Source organism: Balaenoptera physalus (assembly GCF_965194825.1).
Source record: "Balaenoptera physalus genome assembly, chromosome: 13".
Taxonomy (NCBI): domain Eukaryota; kingdom Metazoa; phylum Chordata; class Mammalia; order Artiodactyla; family Balaenopteridae; genus Balaenoptera; species Balaenoptera physalus.
Genome location: NC_138892.1, coordinates 108,180,574 through 108,199,580, shown reverse-complemented (window position 1 = coordinate 108,199,580; position 19,007 = coordinate 108,180,574). Strand labels below are relative to the sequence as shown.

General features: G+C 56.8%; 1 protein-coding gene and 1 long non-coding RNA gene across 28 annotated transcripts in view; one reads left to right on the top strand and one right to left on the bottom strand.

Moving 5' to 3' along the window:
- Window positions 1–19,007, top strand: part of MICAL3 (microtubule associated monooxygenase, calponin and LIM domain containing 3) — a 175,915-nt gene that overhangs the window by 116,840 nt on the left and 40,068 nt on the right. For all 27 annotated transcript variants that reach the window (XM_082420527.1, XM_082420526.1, XM_082420528.1 and 24 more), the window contains one exon: window positions 17,146–17,341. In XM_082420527.1, coding sequence (XP_082276653.1) covers window positions 17,146–17,341 — 196 coding nt within the window. The remainder of the gene's footprint in view (window positions 1–17,145; window positions 17,342–19,007) is intronic.
- Window positions 5–17,139, bottom strand: LOC309640993. Its single transcript, XR_014252479.1, has 3 exons — window positions 8,096–17,139; window positions 7,766–7,975; window positions 5–2,386 (listed from the first exon to the last, which is right to left on the bottom strand). It is a non-coding gene; the product is annotated as an uncharacterized lncRNA (long non-coding RNA).

The window sequence follows — 19,007 nt, the reverse complement described above, 5'->3', positions numbered from 1 at the left end:
AGCCTCACTTCCTTGTTTGGCTGGGTGGCGCGTCACTCTCTCGGCCTCTGTGACAAGGCCAAGGGGATGAGCCAGCACCTCCAAAGCAACATTTCTTCAGTTGGGCATCAGGTGGCCCAAAACCCTCTGGACTCCTTTTTCATGTGCCAGCTGCTTGCGTTCGGAGTCCCCTTTCTCTATGGCCTGTCGGAGGTGCTGGTACAAATCAGAGGGGAGTTTCGCTGGCCGACCATGAGCCAGTAGGGGCGCCGTCTGGTGAGCGGCGTCACCCAGGCTTCGGTACCGTCTATTCAGAATCTCAAATTTTTATTGCTGGAGTCCTGGGACCTGCCCACATCCATCAGATACCTCGGAGGGTTGGCCCAGGCGCTGTCTAGGGAACAGGAGTTCAAAACAGGCTGCTTTTAGCACTGACCCAAGTGATGACCCAGGGCAGCAGGGCCTTCTTGTAGTCCCTCGCTGTGGACTCCTTGGACAGAGCGTGGAATTGTGAAAAGGCCCCAAGGTCTGAATGTGTGTCCCCCTGAACTGGACAGCCTCCTTCCTCTTCCCTGCTCAGCTGTCTAGGTGAGCTGCCTCTGCTCTCCCACCTCACCTGTAACCACTGCAGGACATGCCCTGTCCTGGTCATTTTAGGGCATTTGAACTCCTAACGAGGACCAGGCCCTAATTGGTCCCTCTTTCACTAACCGCTTCCTGTGTCAGGAGGTGAGTGCCACCACCCCACATCTAAAAACACATTTATTCTGGTCTCGAAGGTCAGGAGAAGGAAGGGCTCATGGGCACCAGACTTCTTGTGAAGAATTGTGTTTTTTCCCTTAAAATCGCCTCTCCCTACTCCCTGCCAAACCAGCCTGTGACGTGTGTCCACAGTTCCATAGACGTGGGTGGTCCTGATGCCCTGCGCAGCCCCGACAGGTCACAGCCCACGGTCACTGTAGCCAGTCGGAGAGGAAGTCGTCAGGGCCCTGTTTTCACCTGTCACAAGTTTCTTCCCTTCAGAGCAAATAGGTCTCAAGCAGCCGTTTACAAACTCACAGAAATCACCATATTGAAAACTAAAGATTATCAGCTAAGGCCAGAAACTATGGAGAGGGAGTTGGTAGTGGAATTTCCAAAATGGGAGAAGAGAAAAATTATCCACTCAGCCTTCAAATGGGAGGTTAGCAGAGTTGCTCCTTCGCCCGTGCTCCGGAACTGACGCAGGCCCCGTGGTGTTGCTCTGGGGCAGGAGGGTGTCCCAGACGCTGGGCAGTGCCCCCGGGTGCAGTGACTGGAGCTTAGGTGAACTCAGCTTCTGCTAGTACGTGTGCCCTGATAAAATCTAGGCAAGTTTTTAAGTGCCCTGCAGATTGGACCAATATTTTATAGCCATGTTTAAGCTACGAATGACTTGGTACCCCTTGAGCCCCTTTATAATCTGTCTTTTTCAAGAAGTGCTGATGGCCCTTGCAACAGGGGAGCTGGTAGAGACAGGGCGTGTGCCTTTGAGCAGGTGAGAACCACCTGGGTGCTCAGCAGACATCTAAGACGTTCGGCTCTCTTTGTGGGCATCTGAAGAAGAGCGAAGCCAGTGGAGGTCAGGCCATTCCTGAGCCAAGGTCGTGCACTCTGTCCGGTTCAGTTTGCCATCTGACTGCCTGCTTTGAAAGCATAGTGGGCTTCAGGTTTTTAGGAGCTGTGGAGAATTAAGGGTTCCATAGAGAAGAGGAACATTCTGTGAAGCAGGGAGAGAAGATGAGAGCTGGGGTTGTGGTGACAGAATCAAAGTCCTGAGGACCTTCTTGATTCTGAAGGTGATGCGCCTGTCACAGCATGAGGGGTTCAAGATGTGAAGCCCAGTTGGAGGTGCCCTGTGGGCAGTGGCAAGGCCAGCACCCGGGGCCGCTGGGGTCCAGTGAGTACCTGCCTCTGGAGGCCCGAGCTTTCCGAGAGCGCGGCTCCGAGTGTGGACGTGCCCCAGAGCACCAGCACTTTCTCTTCATAGACGAGGAGCAGGATCACGGGTGTATGTTACAGTTGGCAGGAAATTTGATTTCTTTTTCTCCTTTAATAAGGATTTCCTTCTTTAAATCCCAAACTAGAGCTTTGATTGGTTAACTAGAACTTCCTTTTGAAAAGCTTCAGAAAAACTCAGGTGTTTCGGGGCTTCAGGAAGTGTGTTGCGGACGGCAGCGGTCAGGCAGGTTCCGGGCACGTCCGCTGGGCTGCACTCTGAGCAGAGCGAGTCATACGCGGAGCGCGGTTCACGCCCCAGATCCGCGTCCCCCAGGTCGCTGGTCTGGAGGAGCCGTGACTGTGGTTGGCACTGCTCTGTGCCCCCCTTTCGTCTGTGGCATTTCCCTCTTTTCCCTTATGTTCTTCTCCTCTTACACCAAAATGACTGCTGTTGCCAAAAAAACAGACACAACCCGCGAGTTAGAACCTGGTCCGGCGTCATCTGTCTCTGGGCCCCTGGCCTGCGGCTGCTGCCTGATTTAGCATCTTTGTTTGTAATGTGCTTTTAATGTAGAAACCCTCTTTGCTGTTCTCAAAATCAGTAAGTGCTTTGTTTCCAAGCTTCTTATATTTAGTGCTGCAGGTCAGTGGACCTGGCACAGATTTTCTTACCCTGGCCTCATAAGTACCTGCCCTGACTTGAGGAAACATTTGGATAACAACAGGCAGAGAAAGAAAACCCCCAGTGGGATGTTTTGCCCTTGAATACAAGACCCTCAGTTGAAGGTTTTTAGATCCTTTTTTCATCCAGAGGAATCCCCTTTACACCTCACATAGCGGGTAACCAGAACTGAAGCGTACAGGCATGGGGTATCATAGGGAACAGAAGAGCTTTGCTTCCAGTACAGGTGACAGACATGGGATGGGAGAAAGGCTTCATTGTCGTCTTACGGAAAGATGATCTTAACATAAAAGGCTGCCTCGCTGTGGCTGGTGCATGCCGCGTCCCCAGACACACTTGCACGGTCACCCTTGGGTTCCATAGTTTGGATGCTGAATGAGCCATTAGGAAATGCAGGCATTTCCCACACCAGCTAGAATAGCCATGCGCGGTACAATCCTGGGTTCCTGCCGTCAGGAGGAAGTTACGAGATTTTCCCACTGCTTCCCAAGCCGTCTTCCCTTATAGGCATTTCTGGAAAAACTATTAGAAAAACAAAGAGAATTCCGAATCCAGCTTCAACGTCCAACCCCACCCCAAGAGTCCAAGTAGACGGTGATGTGTGAACACTTATATATATACACACATGTGTTTGCGCTGGCTTAGTTTCATATCTACAAGTACACGTTTATATGTTGTGTCCTAAGTGGTAATAACAATACTAGTGAAGCCTCCCCAAGCTTCTTGTCCCTTGGCTCTGGCTTACACTGGGGACCGTGCCACTGACCTGGCTTAGTGTTCCCATCGGGCTCTGGGGAGAGCAGAACAGCCAGGCGCCCGGGGGAGGTGGGCACCGGGGGCAAGTGTCCCCAGACATGAGCAGTGCACACTCTCCACCCCCGAAAGGGGACTTAGACAAAGCAGGGAGCAGGGCTCTTGCTCAGGAACCCCAGGGGACCGCGTCGCTTCCAGGCGCGGGTCTGTTAGCACAGCTCCCTGCTGTCTCTTGGTGTTTAGTGTGTCTGTAGGACAGTGGAATCCTTAGTCTCTCCTGAAAGGGGCCTCAGCATGGCCTTGAAGGCCTGGCCAGTGAGTTAAGGGGTTCTGCACCCACTTTTCCTGATCCGTTAAGCTTGGGGTGGAGGGCGGAGGCAGGCAGCAGGCGGGTCCCCAGGCGTGGTACGGAGGCCAGAGCTGTGCCAGGGACGGTGCGCCTGTCCATCTCCGGCCTTCCTGCCGTGAAGCCTCGCCTTTGCCTTCGTCTCTAACCTGTGCTGTTGTGCGTTTTGGTGTGTTTCTTTGTGAGTTGTTTTTATTTAATTGTGTAACTTTGTTTTTCCGTTATTGTGAAACTAAGGTGTTGTGCTTTTAATTTTTTTTAACAAGTGTTACCGTTCTTATTTAAGAGAATAAATTCCAAACAATCTTCAGGTTTCTGAGTATTTCTTTTCCCCCCCTTTTTCCTGATTGGAGGGTGGGGAGGGGTCGCTCAGGCAGGTCTCAGGAGTGGGCGTGAAACCACGGTGCCTCAGGATTCTCGCTCCTGGGCTGGGCTCGGGAGAGAACGTAGGTGTATTAAAATGGGGAAACAGGGTGTTTATACCTAAAATACAGGTTCCCATTAGCGGAAGGGCCCCTGTTTGGGGGGGGCGTGGTGGAAGACATTTTGCTTCCTTGCGTGGAGGAAGATGCCACCTGTGTCCCCCATTCCATCATCCCGCACACGGGCCCTGAGGCGAGAGCAGGTGAAGGAAAAAGCTCTCCGTGGAGCCTGCCTCTGCCTGAGCCTGGGCCGTGCCCTCCTCTTTCCAACTAGCTGGTGCCGTGGGGACCGGAGCGCTTGGGCGCCTCTTCGCTGCCTTGAGGCTTTCGCCTGGCGTCAGGGACGGTCCTTGCTCTGTCCTCCCAGCTCTGTCTGTTTCTGTGACCTGGACGCAGAGGCAGGGGCTCCAGTTCTGCTTGGCTGCTCGAGCCTGGAGGGCTGAGCCCCCTTCTCACACACACTGTGACCTTGGCAGCGGGGCCTCTGGTGCCGGCCGGCCCTCTGACCACAGGGGCACAGCCGTTTGGGTGCTGAATGGGGCCAGGAGAGGGCACGTCGGAGGGGGGCGCTCAGCGCCAGTCTGCGCCCGCCGTGCTCTAGGCGATGGCGGCCTGGTGTGAAGTGGCCTCCCGGCCTGCTCGCCACCTTCCCCCTTCTCTGAAATAAGTCAGTCGGGTCTGTCCTGGGCCCTGCAGAAGGCTGGGAGAAAAAAGAGTCGGGCTGAAGACCCTGGAGAGCTCCCTTTGGGTCGAGTTTCTTTCTGAAACTTGAAGCCCATTCTCTTTTTTTCTCATCTGTTCCCTGGCCCTTTCCTCACTGGGACACTGCCCAGGAGGGCTCCTGCGTGCAACGGGGGCGCAGGAAGCAGTGAGGATGGGCTGCCCTCTGTTCCCGTCCTGTCCCCTGAGGGACCCACTGAAGACAAGCCCCAGCTCGGGCCTTGCTGGGGTGTAATAGCCAGCAGACAGCTTTGGGAAGACTCCTCCCTGAACGCCAGGCCCTTTCACAGAGCTCTGCAACCTCACCAAGACTCCAAAACAAGGCCTTACCTGGCACCTCAGATCCAGCCAAGCATCCAGCAAGTGCCAGCAAGTAGATCCATCCTAAGGGCCTGCGGAGAGAAGCCGTGTGTGCTGGGGTAGCGCCTCTTGCTCCACAGTTGCTCTGGGGGCAGGGGATGGGGGAGGCGAGGCTTTGCTCCAAGAAGGACAGTGGGTGAGAGGTTGAGTCGCCCCTGCACCCAAGCCAAGCAAACCTGACCTCGCCCTTGATGGTGTCCACAGGTGAGGTCAGACTGCCCCCATCACTCACAGAGGGGCGTTGGCATAAAGGGCAGTTTGGGGATACCTTCCGGCAGAAGGGGGTCCGGGGCCCCACCTCTGCCTACTAAGAACAGGCTCCTGGGGCCATGCTAGTGATTGCTAGAAAAATCCTTAAAATTGAGTCAGAATTTCTATTGCCTCTTACGTGTTCTTTACCTCTATTTCTGTACTCACCAGCTCGCCGTGACTGTGCATTAATCGTATGAAACTGTCCCTAGTATGAGTTCCTATTCTGTACTTCTGTAAAATGTCAGAGTTATTTCCACTGTGTCACTGTTGTTTCATAGTGTCCTTGCCTGGAACTGTAGGTCTTTGGTGGTTATTTTGTGTTAAGGGTCTCCGGTCACTGGCAGAGCTCGGGCCCTGCAATTCAGGCACCTGCTTGCTTCTCTGCGGTTCCTGCGCCCCGGGTCCTGGTGTGACTGGGCCTCCATCACAGCTGACTCCCCAAGAAAGCTTGGCCCTACTGGGGGCCCCTGCAGACCTGTGCTGCCAGACGGGGGTCGGGGCTCCGGAAGGACCTGGGCCTCAAACACACGACAAAATCGGGGCTGTTTCAGTGCAGAGGCCTAAATAAACATGTTTTCATTCAGTTCTCGTGTTCTTCCAAGGTAATAAAGCCGGGCATCAGTGGAAGTGAGTTCCTGAGAGTGTGATCCTCCTGGTACTTTGTGGCTGCTCAGAGATCAGCCCTAAAAAGTGTGATTAGGGACCTGAGGGCAGAGAGTCTGTAAGACGCCTGAGCTCAACCTGGTGCCGAAGGAGAACAGCTGATGTTGTCACAATACGGTTATAATAGCCTGTTTATTCTTGTTCCCCTGTTTTCTAGAACTGAGTCAGGATCTAGAAAGACCAGGCTGGAGAGACCAGCTGTAAAATTCCCCTCCCACCATTTGCCACCAGCAGACTTACCTGGGTTAGTACGTTCTTCCTCTAGAAGAGAAGGCTCTGCCCTAGGTTCTGTCTCCTGTGAATTACTCTGAACCAGCTCCCTGCCTGCCTTCAGTGGGGCGTCAGCGTTGCTGGAGGCCCAGGAACACAGGGATCCGGGTGCGGGGAAGGCAGCCCCAGTGGAGGCTCTGGGCCCCGGGGCGACGGGGCTTGGCCAGCTGCCTGCGGGAAGGGCCAGAGTCTTGCTGCCCTCGGGGGCTGCTGAGAGCCGACAGCCGTGCTCCGGGCGGCTGCAAATACCACGCCAAGGGGCCGTCGTGTTTACAACCGGGAGAGCCCCCGCCTCTGCTGGAGTCGCCCTCAGATAGAAATAGGGAGTGAAACTCGAAGTGTGCTCACTGCCGTCAGTCTCCCCCAAGCGTTTATACTGGTGACTCTGCCCTTGGGGCTGATGTCACACGAGCTCATAGAGAACGACTCAGGAAGACGCGTTATGGGGTACAGCTAGCGTGTAGCACTTACTGTGTGCCAGGCACCGTCCAGACGCCTTCTGTGTGCGCATCCCTCATCTAATCACACCGTAGGCTGTGAGGAAGGTAGCATTTTGCAGACTGGATCGAGGCCCCGTGACTGACCCGGGCAGGGGCGGGTGGAGTCTGTACAGGACGCGCGCAGTGCCACCCCCTCCACTCCCTTGTCCTCCAGCCTCAGCTTGTCCACACGGGGCAGCGGGAAGAGAGCTGCACGTCGGCTCCACCAAGATGACTTTCTAAAAACACGCACGAACGCCCATGTCATCCGTGAATGTGCATTTGGTTATTTCCAGGAAATACGTGTCCCCAGATTTTTAGCGGTGACCCCCAGGGCTGGGAATGTCCCTTTGCAAAGAGGGTAGATTCGAGAGCAAAGGGTTTCATCACTGGTATGTGAAGGGGGAGATGAGAAGAGACGGAGGAGGAGAATAATGATGTTGAATCGACTGCTTTTCATTTTCTCCGTATCAGCACTCTTTGATCAGTTCAAACGATACCAAGCCTAAAGTCGTGCTATTAAGATGTCCCTCCACATGGAAGCTCCCTGTCAGTCTGGAGGAGCCGGGCTTGTGCGCCGGGACGATGTTCAGTGCTGCTCTTGGGCGACAGTCTCGCTACTTCTGACTTGTACTCCTGTTGCTTATTTCTCCTCTACGCTCGCATTTTATCACACTTCTCTAAGAGGCCCGGGGGATGGTGGAGCTGACAGTTTCCTTCTCTTACTACTGATGCTTTACAGCTGCCATTCGCAGTTGTTGCCTGGCTTGGCCCTGGGTGGGGTTGGCAGAGGAGAGGGAGAGATGAGGGCCTGCCTCTTTCTGTCCTGACACTTTGAGCAGAATCACCCGTGACAGGAGTTAAACACGGACATTCTTACCTGTCGGAGTTTGGGCCGCTCCGGACTCCACTCACGTAAAATGACGCTTAAATCCAGGCTAAGCGTGCATGTCACTGCGGTGAGCATTTTGGGTTCTGCCGTGTTGGATCAACTTGGGTTGGGCACAGAAGCAGCTCGGGAGGCCTGAGCACGTCCAGGCCCAGCCTCGGGCAGGCGTGTCATGACGGGCCCTGCGAGCTCACAGAGGATCTTTTTTGGAAAATGGAAAAAGAAGAGTTGGGGACACGGAGAAAGAAGCAGTGTTTTTCCCCGTCGTGTTTCCACGTCTGCTTTTCTCCCTGGATTTAGTGAGCGGGCCTTCTGACGTACCTGTCAGCCTCCAGCACCTGGCCTCTGTCCCCAGGCCCCACGCCGGAGGGCCGGGCGGGTGGACGGGGGACGGCGGGCCGGGCAGCATCTCCGTGAGAGAGAGACTGCTCCGTACCGAAGGACAGTGAAGGGGGCGGGGCACGTCCGCCTGGCACGCGGACTGTGTGCCCCACACGGCCCTTCCCGACGGGCCCTCCACGCGCTGCCCTCCGAGGTTCAGGACGTCTCACTCTGGTGGCAGCATCACTGCTGTGTCCTAATGACCTTGCCCATTGGGCCGCGGTCCAGCATCTGGTGTGCTGGTTGGCCTGATCAGTGAGAGGTGGGAGATAGTCTGCTGTGATTTCCAGGCAGGGCTCTCGGGCTCAGCACTGTTGACGTTTGGACGGATAGTTCTTTGTTGTGCGTTGTTGGCTGTTTGCGGTATCCCTGGCCTCTTCCCACTGGATCTCAGGACACCCCCCTTCCCAGGTTGTGACATTGCCAGGTGACCCCAGAGCAAAAGATCTCCTGGTTGACCACCACCATTCTAGACTAAAGTCAGGAGAAGTAGGGACAGGCCCTAAATGTAAAATTAGCCTCCATTTGATTGTTCCCTGTAGGAGACCAGGGAAGAGAGTGCATGAGGACAAAGCAAGTGATAACAGACCACACTGGACAGCAGTGGCCTGCCCGCCCCTGTTAGGTTGTGGGCACACGCCTCCCAGCATGTGACGCTGTGTACACGTCGGCAGCCGTGCCGGTACTGTGTGGTCTGTCAGACGCCGAGGAAGTGTTTTAGAACAGGAGTCCATTTTCCTGAACCACAGTGAATCGCCCTGCGCCGCAGAATGTGCTCAGCTTCTGAGGTGACCACAGCCTCGGAGAGCAGAGCTGGGTCTAAAGGGAACAGGCACAGATATTGAAGAGAAGATGCAGCCTGTTATCCTTGCTGTCTTCGGTCATTCATCTCTCTGAGCCTCAGTTTCCCCATCTATTAAGACCATAAAATGGAAAAAAGGCTCCCTGCTGCTCTACTTCATAAGGTTGTTGTCAAGAGCAAATAAGCTGAAACGTGTGGAAACTCGTTTATTTAAAAGGATTACAGGAATATCAACTACGATCATTGGTGGAGATTCCAGAAAATGCTGGCATAATCAGAGTGAGAGTGAGTTAGGGTTATTTCTGCTGACTGGGCGATGCATCCTGGGGGGTTAGGACTGGACGGCCTGCTGGGATGTGTTCCCAGCCAGCAGAGATTTGGGGAAACAGAACAGTGAGGAGGGCTGGCCGTGTCTGGTCCTGACAGTGGGCGTTGAATCTCTGCAGGGCTTGGCTAAATTTGGCCTTGCTTGTTCCTCAGCCTTCGTGGATGGGCTGTGAGGTCACCTGCTAACTCCACGACACCCTGGGGGCTCTTCACTGTAGCAACGGAAGAAAAGCAGTCCTGGATAGGTTGACATTAAGCTGAACTTCAGCACCCACGTGAGAGTCAGAGGACTGGGCAGGATTATAGCTTCTCTTAGGCAGAGCTAGGGTTACACGTGGGCCTAGGGACGGTGTGGCTCCCCACAAGCCCCCAGGGGCTCCGAGCCACCTCCCGGCCTGGAGTCAGCACAGGGACAGTGCTTCGTGGGTGCCCGGCTGGCCGCTGGAGAGGGCTCTGAACTCCCAGCACCAGCCGTGCAGGCCCCCACGCCCGGACGTCTCAGGGACCGGCTGACAGATAAGAGCGCAGGTGTGACGGGGCCGAGGTGCGCCTCAGGTGGCGCTTGTGGGCATTGCCGGAGGAGCTTGGCTCCCTTCCCACAACAGATCTACGGTGCCTGAGGGGAGGCTGTTGCGGAGATGCTGTCTTTGGAAGGAGCCTGTCGCAGAGCAGAGGGCCTTTTGTCGTGAGGTGGGTTTGTCCCTGTTGATCGTTGGATTATGGGCAGGGCCTCGCTTCCCACCTTCCACAGCTCAGAAGCCAAGCCAGCTCTGGGGCTGTGCAGCTGGCCCCCCGAGAGCCCCTCGCAGCCAGCTTGGGACGCACTCTGGACTGAAGTGCCCCGGAGGGGAGGGGTGCAGTCTAAATGCGCATCTTGGGAAAAGCTTATCATCTTGCAGTGCCTGGCGGGCAGACTCGTGGTCCTTCTCTGCCTTCCCACCTCTCCCCTCCGCGTGCTCCTACGGGTCTGGTCTTCCAGTGAGCGAGATGCTCCCTGGAGCTCAGCTGCTCTCCACGGTGAAGCGAGGACATGCTTTTAGGATATCAGGTCGTTTGAGATGGTGTCTTTTCAGAGTCTTCCTCCGTGGAGTCTTGTAGGACGTTGGCATCTCTATAGGAATTTCTCTGTCCCGGGTGCTAAGGGAACGGCTACTGTCTTCACAGAGGTGGTGTTCCTGCCTCTTCTTGGGGCCTGGAACAGCATCGAGCTCCTTGAGACACGCAGAGGCCCTCAGTGTTGTGTGTCAAGATGAGGAAACCGAGACCAGATTATGTCCAACCGATTCCTTAAAAGTATAGTGAAGTGTTGCTGTAGTTCAGATACAGGCTGAGACCTTCCATCTTGATTGTTTATTCAAGACACTTTACCGAACACCTGCTCTGCCACACTGACGGCACCAGAACCACAGAAGGCCGGGAGAGCCCTCTGCAGCAGACCCTCCAGTTTGGGGTGCGCTTAGGAGGTGGATGGTGTGATGAAGGCGTGCTAGAGCCCTGGGGGTGCAGAGGGGCCAGCAGCAGCAGGCAGCGGCAGGAGCAGAGGACCAGGCTGGGCTGACCTGTGGGCCATCCTTATCTTTACCCGCCTCTTATTAAGATTTCAGAGGCTAGCCCCACGAGTGGGCTGGTGGACAGGTCCCTTACCTTGAGCTGCAGGGCCCCTCCTGATCTGCCGGCCGCACCCATGGCTCCCGTGTGTGCACAGGTGTGTGGACGTGGGCGGCCAGGTGGGAACAGCAGAATGGCAGCTAGAGCTCAGCTCTGTGGGATTTAAGAGAAAACACAGCAGACCCCGGCGCTTTCGAGAGCAGAGAGGTGGCCGTTCTGCAGGGTGACCCAGCTGACTGTTAAGGGGCAAGTCGAGTTTCATCTGTGAGATATTTCAACACATGAAAGATCTGTTATTAAAAGAGCTACAAGAAGCCCTGGTAAGGTGTTTTTTTTAAGGAGACTCGGGTACGTGCCTTAAAAGAGACCTCTTTGCCTTGGCCAGATAGAGTGACATGTGCCAGGATTTCCACCTGCCAAAAAGACACCTTTGGGAGATGTTGTACTAATGGCAGCAAAAGTCACGTAATGTTAGAAAACTAACGTAACGGCAAAAGTTCCCTGGGATCCTGCAGACGGGGAGCCAAGGGCTGTGGTGATGGACTAGCCCCTCAGCTTCCTGAGGGGACTCTGTGGGCTGCAGGCTCCCCCCCTCCTGCCTGGTGGGTTTCCTGGGACAGTTCTGACTTGTCCCTGTTGCGTTTCCCCTCCTCGGCCTCTCGGTCACTGCCCGACTCTTGCTAATTCAGTATCTCCCCCTCGTGTCCGCATGACCTGCTTTTCTCTGTGCCCCACGTGAGCACGCGGTCCCCCTGGACGACGAGGAGACGGTGGGTGTGGAGGGGCAGTTAGCGATCCCGTCCCTCGCTGCACAGCCACATAGCCCCGGGTGCCGTCCGGGACCGGTCTCCTAGGGCCTGTGGACATCAGAACCCTGGGTGGTAATAGCACTGGCAACGCCCAGCGGCTGGGGGTGCAGCCCACGTCACAGTCCTGACTCAGCGGGTCGTCCCTGTTCCTCCATCACCTGCTTCCCGAGCAAAGGAGCATCTGACACCCTCCTGTCCTGTGACCTCGGGACATGCTGTGAACCCCACCCCCTGCCAGCAGGAAACCACAGAAGAGTCTGTCGGAGGGTCCACGCGCAGGGGCCGGAGTCACCTCACCGAGGCAGTGCTTGGAAACTCCTTCCTTTGGGCTCCAGAACCAAAGCGCTGGCGAAGTGTGCGGTGTCCTCCAGAGGGAGAAATCGCCGTGCGAGGCCTCAGGCGTGCGGCCGGCCCAGCAGAGTCTGCTGAGGCCCAAACCAGCTGTCCCAGGGCCCTTCTGAGAAGGCCTTGGAAGCAGCCCCAGGAAGCCTTTCCCCCACGGTGGGCCTCCTCCTCCTCCTCCCTCAGACACCAGACCCCACCGTCCCGCTGGACGGGAGCGGTGACGGGGTCCCGGGCAGAGCGGCCACCCGCTCCTCGGACAGCTGAGTGGAAGTGAGGTGAGAGGAGTGGGCTGGTCCCCAGGCTGGTTCTTGGCTGCGGGGCCTCCGGGCAGCTCACATCACGGGGCCCCTCTCGAAGGCAGTGCCCCACAGAGGCAGCTGTCTCTGGTCCAGACAGCGGTCCTGTCCTGGGGTGGCCATGCATTGCTGCAGAACTGCAGCAGGGACCCCCTCGCAGCCCCGTGAGGACGGGGGCTCCTCGTGAGGAAGGCGCCCTCTCCCCCAGGGTGATTTCACGCGTGTTGCCAAGGGCTTTGGCAGCGCTCGTCCGTCAGCTGAGAGCAGGTTCTCCCATGAGGAAAATATTTCCTTGAGGATGACGTATGGAGCTCACGCAGGCAGTGACTGTCCCAGAGCAGGGCCCGTCATTCAGGCTCAGAGCCTTTCTCTTATTTAGGGTGCCACCCAGATCCTGGAGCTGTTTCCCTTTGGTCTGTGGAGCTGGAATTGGCCTCCAGTGACCTGAGATCTGCTTGCCTGGACTTAGGGAACAGTCAGCCTAGGAATGATCCCAAATCCCTCGCCCCACTTTCAGCTGGGAAGCCCCTGTGTGTTGCCGCATCAAAAGCATGTGACGTGGAGAGGCCGGGGGTCTTGGCCTGACCCTGCTGGTTCACTCTGATTTTCCAGACTGCCCTTCCGCAGCCTCTGCTCTCCTGGGCTCCTCCGTAGCTGACGAGACAGCGAGGACCCGGGGGCGGCCGGTGGGGGTCCTCTGTCTGTCACGGTGTCAGAACCACTGCCAAGGCCTCCTCCACCATTACTTCCTTCAGTGTCTTAATTTATCATCACCGTCCAGTTAATCTGGCAAATGGCCCTTTGCTCAGGACAGAGAATCCAGGATGCTGATTTTGTTGATTTGTTTGTGTGTTTGTTTTAATTTCCCATGACATTTTAAGGTTATGGCCCAGGAAAGCTAAGCATATCTTGGCAGTTGGTGAGTTTTGGGTACTTGCCGAGCATCCTCTGAGTGCCACCTTCCCTTTGGGAAAACGGCCTCCATGGGGACCCGGCCCTGAGGGAACGTCCTGCTTTCCCTGGTCGCTGGAAGTGGGTGGAGACCAGAGGGGCCTGGGGCCTGACCAGTGAGTGACTCCACTCCTCCCGCCTTTTACAAAGTCTCCAGTGGGAATGTCTTAGGCTTCACGGCCCGCAGCCTCCTCTCTGTGGGGACTGACGTGTGAATGATCTGAGTGTTTCTGGCTTCGTTTTGGTTGGTTGTGGCCAAGCCCAGTATTAAATTAACATTTCCCCTCCCCAAAGCCCCAGACTCTGGGCTTGGAGTTGGATGATCCCCTGCTCTACGCAGCCTGTGGAAACTCCAGAGAATTGACGCTGGGAGGAGGGCAGGATGTCATTCCAGACGCCAGATGCTCTGCTCCAGGTCATTTCCGTGGAGTCGCTGCCCTTCGTCATGAAGGTCACGGTGGGGAGGAGATCGTGGTGAAGACGCCCCTGCGGGGGAAGGCAGAGCAGGACTCCAAGGAAACGCGCCTTGGCGGCAGCACGCCATGCCTCTGAGCAGACGCTGTGCTCCTGGGACTCGGGTCTTGGCCGCACCGTTCACCAGCTGTGTGACCTTGGGCAGCTGACTTACTGCCTCTGAACCTCGGCGATCTCATTTGCAAACTGTTACCTACCTTACAGCTGGCGCCTACCTCCGTGTTCCTCCAGAGCGCCCTCCTTGGATCCCTGGGTGGGCCACGCGCCCCTTTTCCATGCTCCCGTGGTCCCGCGTGTGTGCTCGAGCCCTGAGGCCTCTACACGCCTGGAGCCATCCCTGTGAGGACTTTCTCTGCCATGCCCGGCCTGCGACGCTCGGCGTAGAGAGTGTTTTCGCCTGCGTTGTTCCCCAGGTTCTCGTGGAATTCCTGGCAGACACTGTGCGTTTCCCCCAGGGGTCTTCCCATGAGTGTTGCTTCTCTGCCTTGAAATTGCTCAGTCTGAACTGATGATGTGACTTGTTTTCCCTGAAGTGACAGTTCTTACTCTGTTTTTCTTCTGCCATCTAAAAGAAATACTGGTCTTTATTCCAGATTCATGGAGTTCCCCAAAACTCTGTGCTCAGGTAGTTGCCACCCATTTATTTCCCTTTCTGTTTAAGGGCAGTTGTCAAAAATACACGATGGGAAGGACAGAATCAAGTGGTACTGTGGTCGGGGACCCTTGGCCTTGTCTTTATCGATCTGGGTTTTGATGAGGAGAAAGAAGGAGGCCGGGAAGGCTGGTGTTGGGAAAGGCTGGCCCCACGGTTAGAGCCTGTGCCCTCAGAGGGCCTGGGGGCAGGTGTGGAGACTGTCGAGACCATGTCCACCTGCTGTACTCCCTGCCTCTTTCGTGCTGTCACCTGGAGACCACGTGTTTCCTAATTTTCCACACGCCCTCGTCCAGCATCAGAGCTCACACTTCGGGGACCCTGAGCTCAGTGTTGAAGGACAGTCTGGGGGTGTCCAAAATGAGGCTCCCGGGGCACCAAGACCGGGATGGGCAGATGTGTGCACACGGCACAGGATTTGTGCCCAGACCCCACGGTAATACGTTTACCTGCATTTGTAAGTGAACACGCCCCAGGTCTTGCTTTTCAGAAAGAATCTCTAGTGATTTGAAGGGTGCCATTTGGTGGGAGATCCTGGTCACTGCAGCAGATGCGCTGAGACTTTATTCCATGACTGCCTGCCTTCACAGGGTTATTTCTAATGATTTTACGAGGAGGTTCGGAACATGCGCACGACAGAAGGGCCAGCCTTCCTGATGTTTTCTGCACAACCTCTCACGTCACAAAAGTTACTAAATCAGTGTTCCCACCCCGTCCTTCAGCCCTTCATCAGGGGGCTTCTGGGCTTCGCCTTAAGACCACCTGACACTGGCTGGTGTGACTTCACCTGCTAAACCTAGTGTCGGTCCCCAGAGCCGAGAGCGTCAGTGAAGGCAGGCGCCTGCCCGGGCGGGACGCGAGGCCCTGTGCGCCGCCCCGCCCCGGTGCCTGCGTCCCTCCGCCTGGGCGCCTTCCCTGTGTGCTCCCTGTGCTCAGAGCCTCTTCCCGGCTTTCTGCATCCAGTAACTGTCGTTCGCAATCCAGGGCAGATGGATGCAACACACTTGTACAGATTGGTGGTGAAGATGTTCCTGGACCTCAGCTGTATCACCTAACTCGCAGAAGAGGGAGGCAGTGTGTACGGGGCACAGAGGTGGCACCTGCACAAACGCGCGTACATGCGTGTGTAATTCACTTCGTACCCGTAGTAATCCTGCGACGTGGGATTGTCCTTGTTCACGGATCAGGAAGCGAGCGCTCAGTGGTCTTGTGATTTTCCTAAGGTCCTTCAGCTGGTCACTGGGGGAGTCCGTTGTCTCAGCGGGTCTGTCTGACTGCACCACATGTGACGTCCTGTCACAGTGGACACAGGAAAGTGGTCGGTGGGCCTCTTCTGCCCAAACGTGGGGTCACAAGGTGTGTTAGGAAGGGTAACGATGGAGATGGGGGAGGTGGGGGGCGCGTGACGGCGACATCGGACACCTGAGTCCTCAGAGTCCACGAGCCCATCGCAGGCCTCAGATTTTTTTTCTTCCTTCCTTCCTTCCTTCCTTCCTTCCTTTCATTTATTTATTTATTGCTGTGTTGGGTCCTTGTTGCTGCGCGTGGGCTTTCTCTAGTTGCGGCGAGCGGAGGCTACTCTTCATTGCCGTGCCCAGGGTTCTCATTGCGGTGGCTTCTCTTGTTGCGGAGCATGGGTTCTAGGCGCACAGGCTTCAGTAGTTGTGGCACGAGGGCTCAGTAGTTGTGGCTCGCGGGCTCTAGAGCGCAGGCTCAGTAGTTGTGGTGCATGGGCTTAGTTGCTCCATGGCACGTGGGATCCTCCCGGACCAGGGCTTGAACCCATGTCCCCTGCATTGGCAGGCGGATTCTTAACCACTGCGCCACCAGGGAAGCCCAGTCCTCAGACTTTTTCACAAAGGAATGATAGAATCTAGAAGCCGCCATCGTGGGCCTCCCAGAGCAATAATTGACCAGGCAGGGTCATCAGTGGGTCTTTAGCCCCCTGACGTGGGTATTCTGGGAACAGGTAGTCCAGGGTCTCTCCGCATCACTCCACAGATTACTTATTAATTACAAAGGGGAAAAGGTCTCTTTACCACAGAGACGTGGGTGGGCACCAGCTCAACCAAGCCAGCTGGTGTCACCAGGAACGAGGGGGCCTGACTGTCCTGCGTGGGTGCAGTGGGAGGGGCCCAGAGTCGCCCACGAGGTGTTCCCGTGGAACAAAAAGTCTTGCTGTGAATCTAAACATGAGACAGACAAACCCACAGTGTAAGAACCTCTGCAGAACAGCTTACCTGGACACCTCAGTAGACCAGCCAGATGCAGTGCCCGAACCTCGACTGGGTCCTGGACCATGAGGTGGGGCAGCAGGTCCTGGACCGAGGGGGTGGGGACGTTGGGTCCTGGACCATGTGGAGTTGGGAGCAGCGGGTCCTGGACCTTGTCAGGGGGCAGCAGGTCCTGGACCGAGGGGGTGGGGCAGCGGGGAGGACTCCCTTCTCAACAGGCTGCTTTCCCTTGAGGGCCAGTCCTGCCCCTGCCCCCCGGCCAGTGTGCACTGCTCCCCAGGCTGTCGCGTCCCTGTAGGGCAGATGTGGGGTCTTTTGTCTTCTGCCCCCCTCACACCAGAGACCTCTGGGCTCTCCGGGGCCCGACCTTGTTGACTGCTGCCGTGTCCGGCTCCCTGGCCTCGTGGGACGGCTGCCCCTCCTTCCAGGGAGCAGTTCCTTCCCTCGTCCCTGTCGCTGATCCCAGAACTTTGCTTCTTGCTTGTCGTGCAGGCCCGAGCGTGAACGGCCTGGAGGAGCCCAGCATCGCCAAGAGGCTGCGGGGCACCCCGGAGAGGATTGAGCTGGAGAACTACCGCCTGTCGGTGCGGCCGGCGGAGGGGCTGGAGGAGGTGCCCGAGGAGACGCAGGCCGAGCACAACCTGAGCAGTGTGCTGGACACGGGGACAGAGGAGGACGCGGCCAGCAGGTCAGCCTGTGGGGCTGCGTCTGCGGCGGGCAGGGGAGCGGGGCCCCGAGCCCGACGGCCTGGGTTTGCGTCGTGACCCGTGACTGGGCGGGTCGTGTGACCTCTCTGCCTGCCCGCTCGTCCATGTGAAGGGCGACAGCACCAGGGCCTCCTGCAGAGTCGTGCGAGGGTCCCGGGGTAGAAGGTGCTTGGGACAGAACTGGGCACGTGTAGGCGCTTGTAGGTGACGGCTGCGGACTCCAGCGTCCGACTCCTCACCTGGTCGTCCTCTGGGGCCTGTGAAATGTACAGGATGTGCATCTCGCCCCCTCGTGGTAAGGAAACCGATGTTGACCAGGACTAGGATGGAGGGTTGACTGAGGTTCAAGCCCAGGGTCTCTGGTCCACGTCCAGGGCTCTCCGTGTTCCCTGCTGCCTGGTGCTCCAGCTCCCCGTCTCGTTAGTCAGAAAGGACCAGTTTGTTTGACTTAATTCAGATTCAGGACTTACTGAGCGCCTACCAAGATGTTAACACTGCTTTTCATTGAAAAGGAACAGAAAAAATGTGCCCTGGGCTGGTGTTCACAGGTGTGTTGGGGAGGGGGCTTCTGCGGGGGGCGACTGTGCCCCTGGGGGTGGGTTCCATGGAGGCTCTGGGGTGACTCAGCCACCAGGTCGCTGTGCAGTCTCGGGGAAGCCGTCTCACCTCTCTGGGCTTCTTTCTCCCGTGTGTGGAAAGGAGCAGAAACCTGCATCCCAGGGCCCCTCGCAGTGCGTGGTGCCGGCCGGCTGAGCCGCACGCACCTTTGGGGAAAGCGCCCCACACACCCCCCCGTCTCTGTCCTTGTCCGCGCATTCCCGCCACCCGCAGGCCTCCCTGAGTCAGTGGGGTCAGTGCCCAAGTCAGGGCTGGAAGAGAACAGGACAGGCAGGTGGAGTGGAGTCAGGACGGGCAGACCCCCTGCAGCCCCCCTTGCGGAGCCTCCCCGACCAGCGCCCTCAGGACGCAGCACTCCCGAGGTGGGGCGGAGTGGAGGGCTGGGCTCGGTGACGTGGGCAGACCCTGTCCTGCAGGAATAACGTTTTCTGCACTGTGATCCGTAAACCGAGGGATTATGGGGCAGGAGTGGAGGTGATGTAGCCTGGGCTTTGCAGGAAGGCTGAGTCACGGCCTTCGCAGCAGGTGGGGTAGAAGGATAGGTCAGTCAGCACCCAGTGGTGTAGTAAATGCCCCATCGTACTCACATTCCCATTTGAAAAAGCACTAAGCGTGGATGCTATGTGAAGTGTAACGATGGTCTCGTAAGAGTGTGGCACCAGAGCTGTCTTATTTCCCCAAGGAAGCCGTAAGATGCCTCCGTCCTTCCTTGGGGAGTCATCGGACTTGAAGATGAGAGATGACAGAGTTTCCAGGAACTGACCGGTACAGGCGGGGATTCACTCTTCTCTTACCTCGGGTGCCTGCGGTGCGGGCAGAGCAGGGGACGCCATTGGGACGTGACTTTGCAGGCAGACAACCCAGACTTGAGGCCTAGCTCCACTTTCTGCTAGTTTGGGGCAAGTTTCTTACGCTCTCTTGCCCTCCTTTCCTCATCTGCAAAGGACACTGCGCCTCAGAGGTTTGCTTTGAGGATTAAACCAAATAAAGTAGTGGGCACAGTGTCTGCGCCCGGTGGGCAGTTGCTGT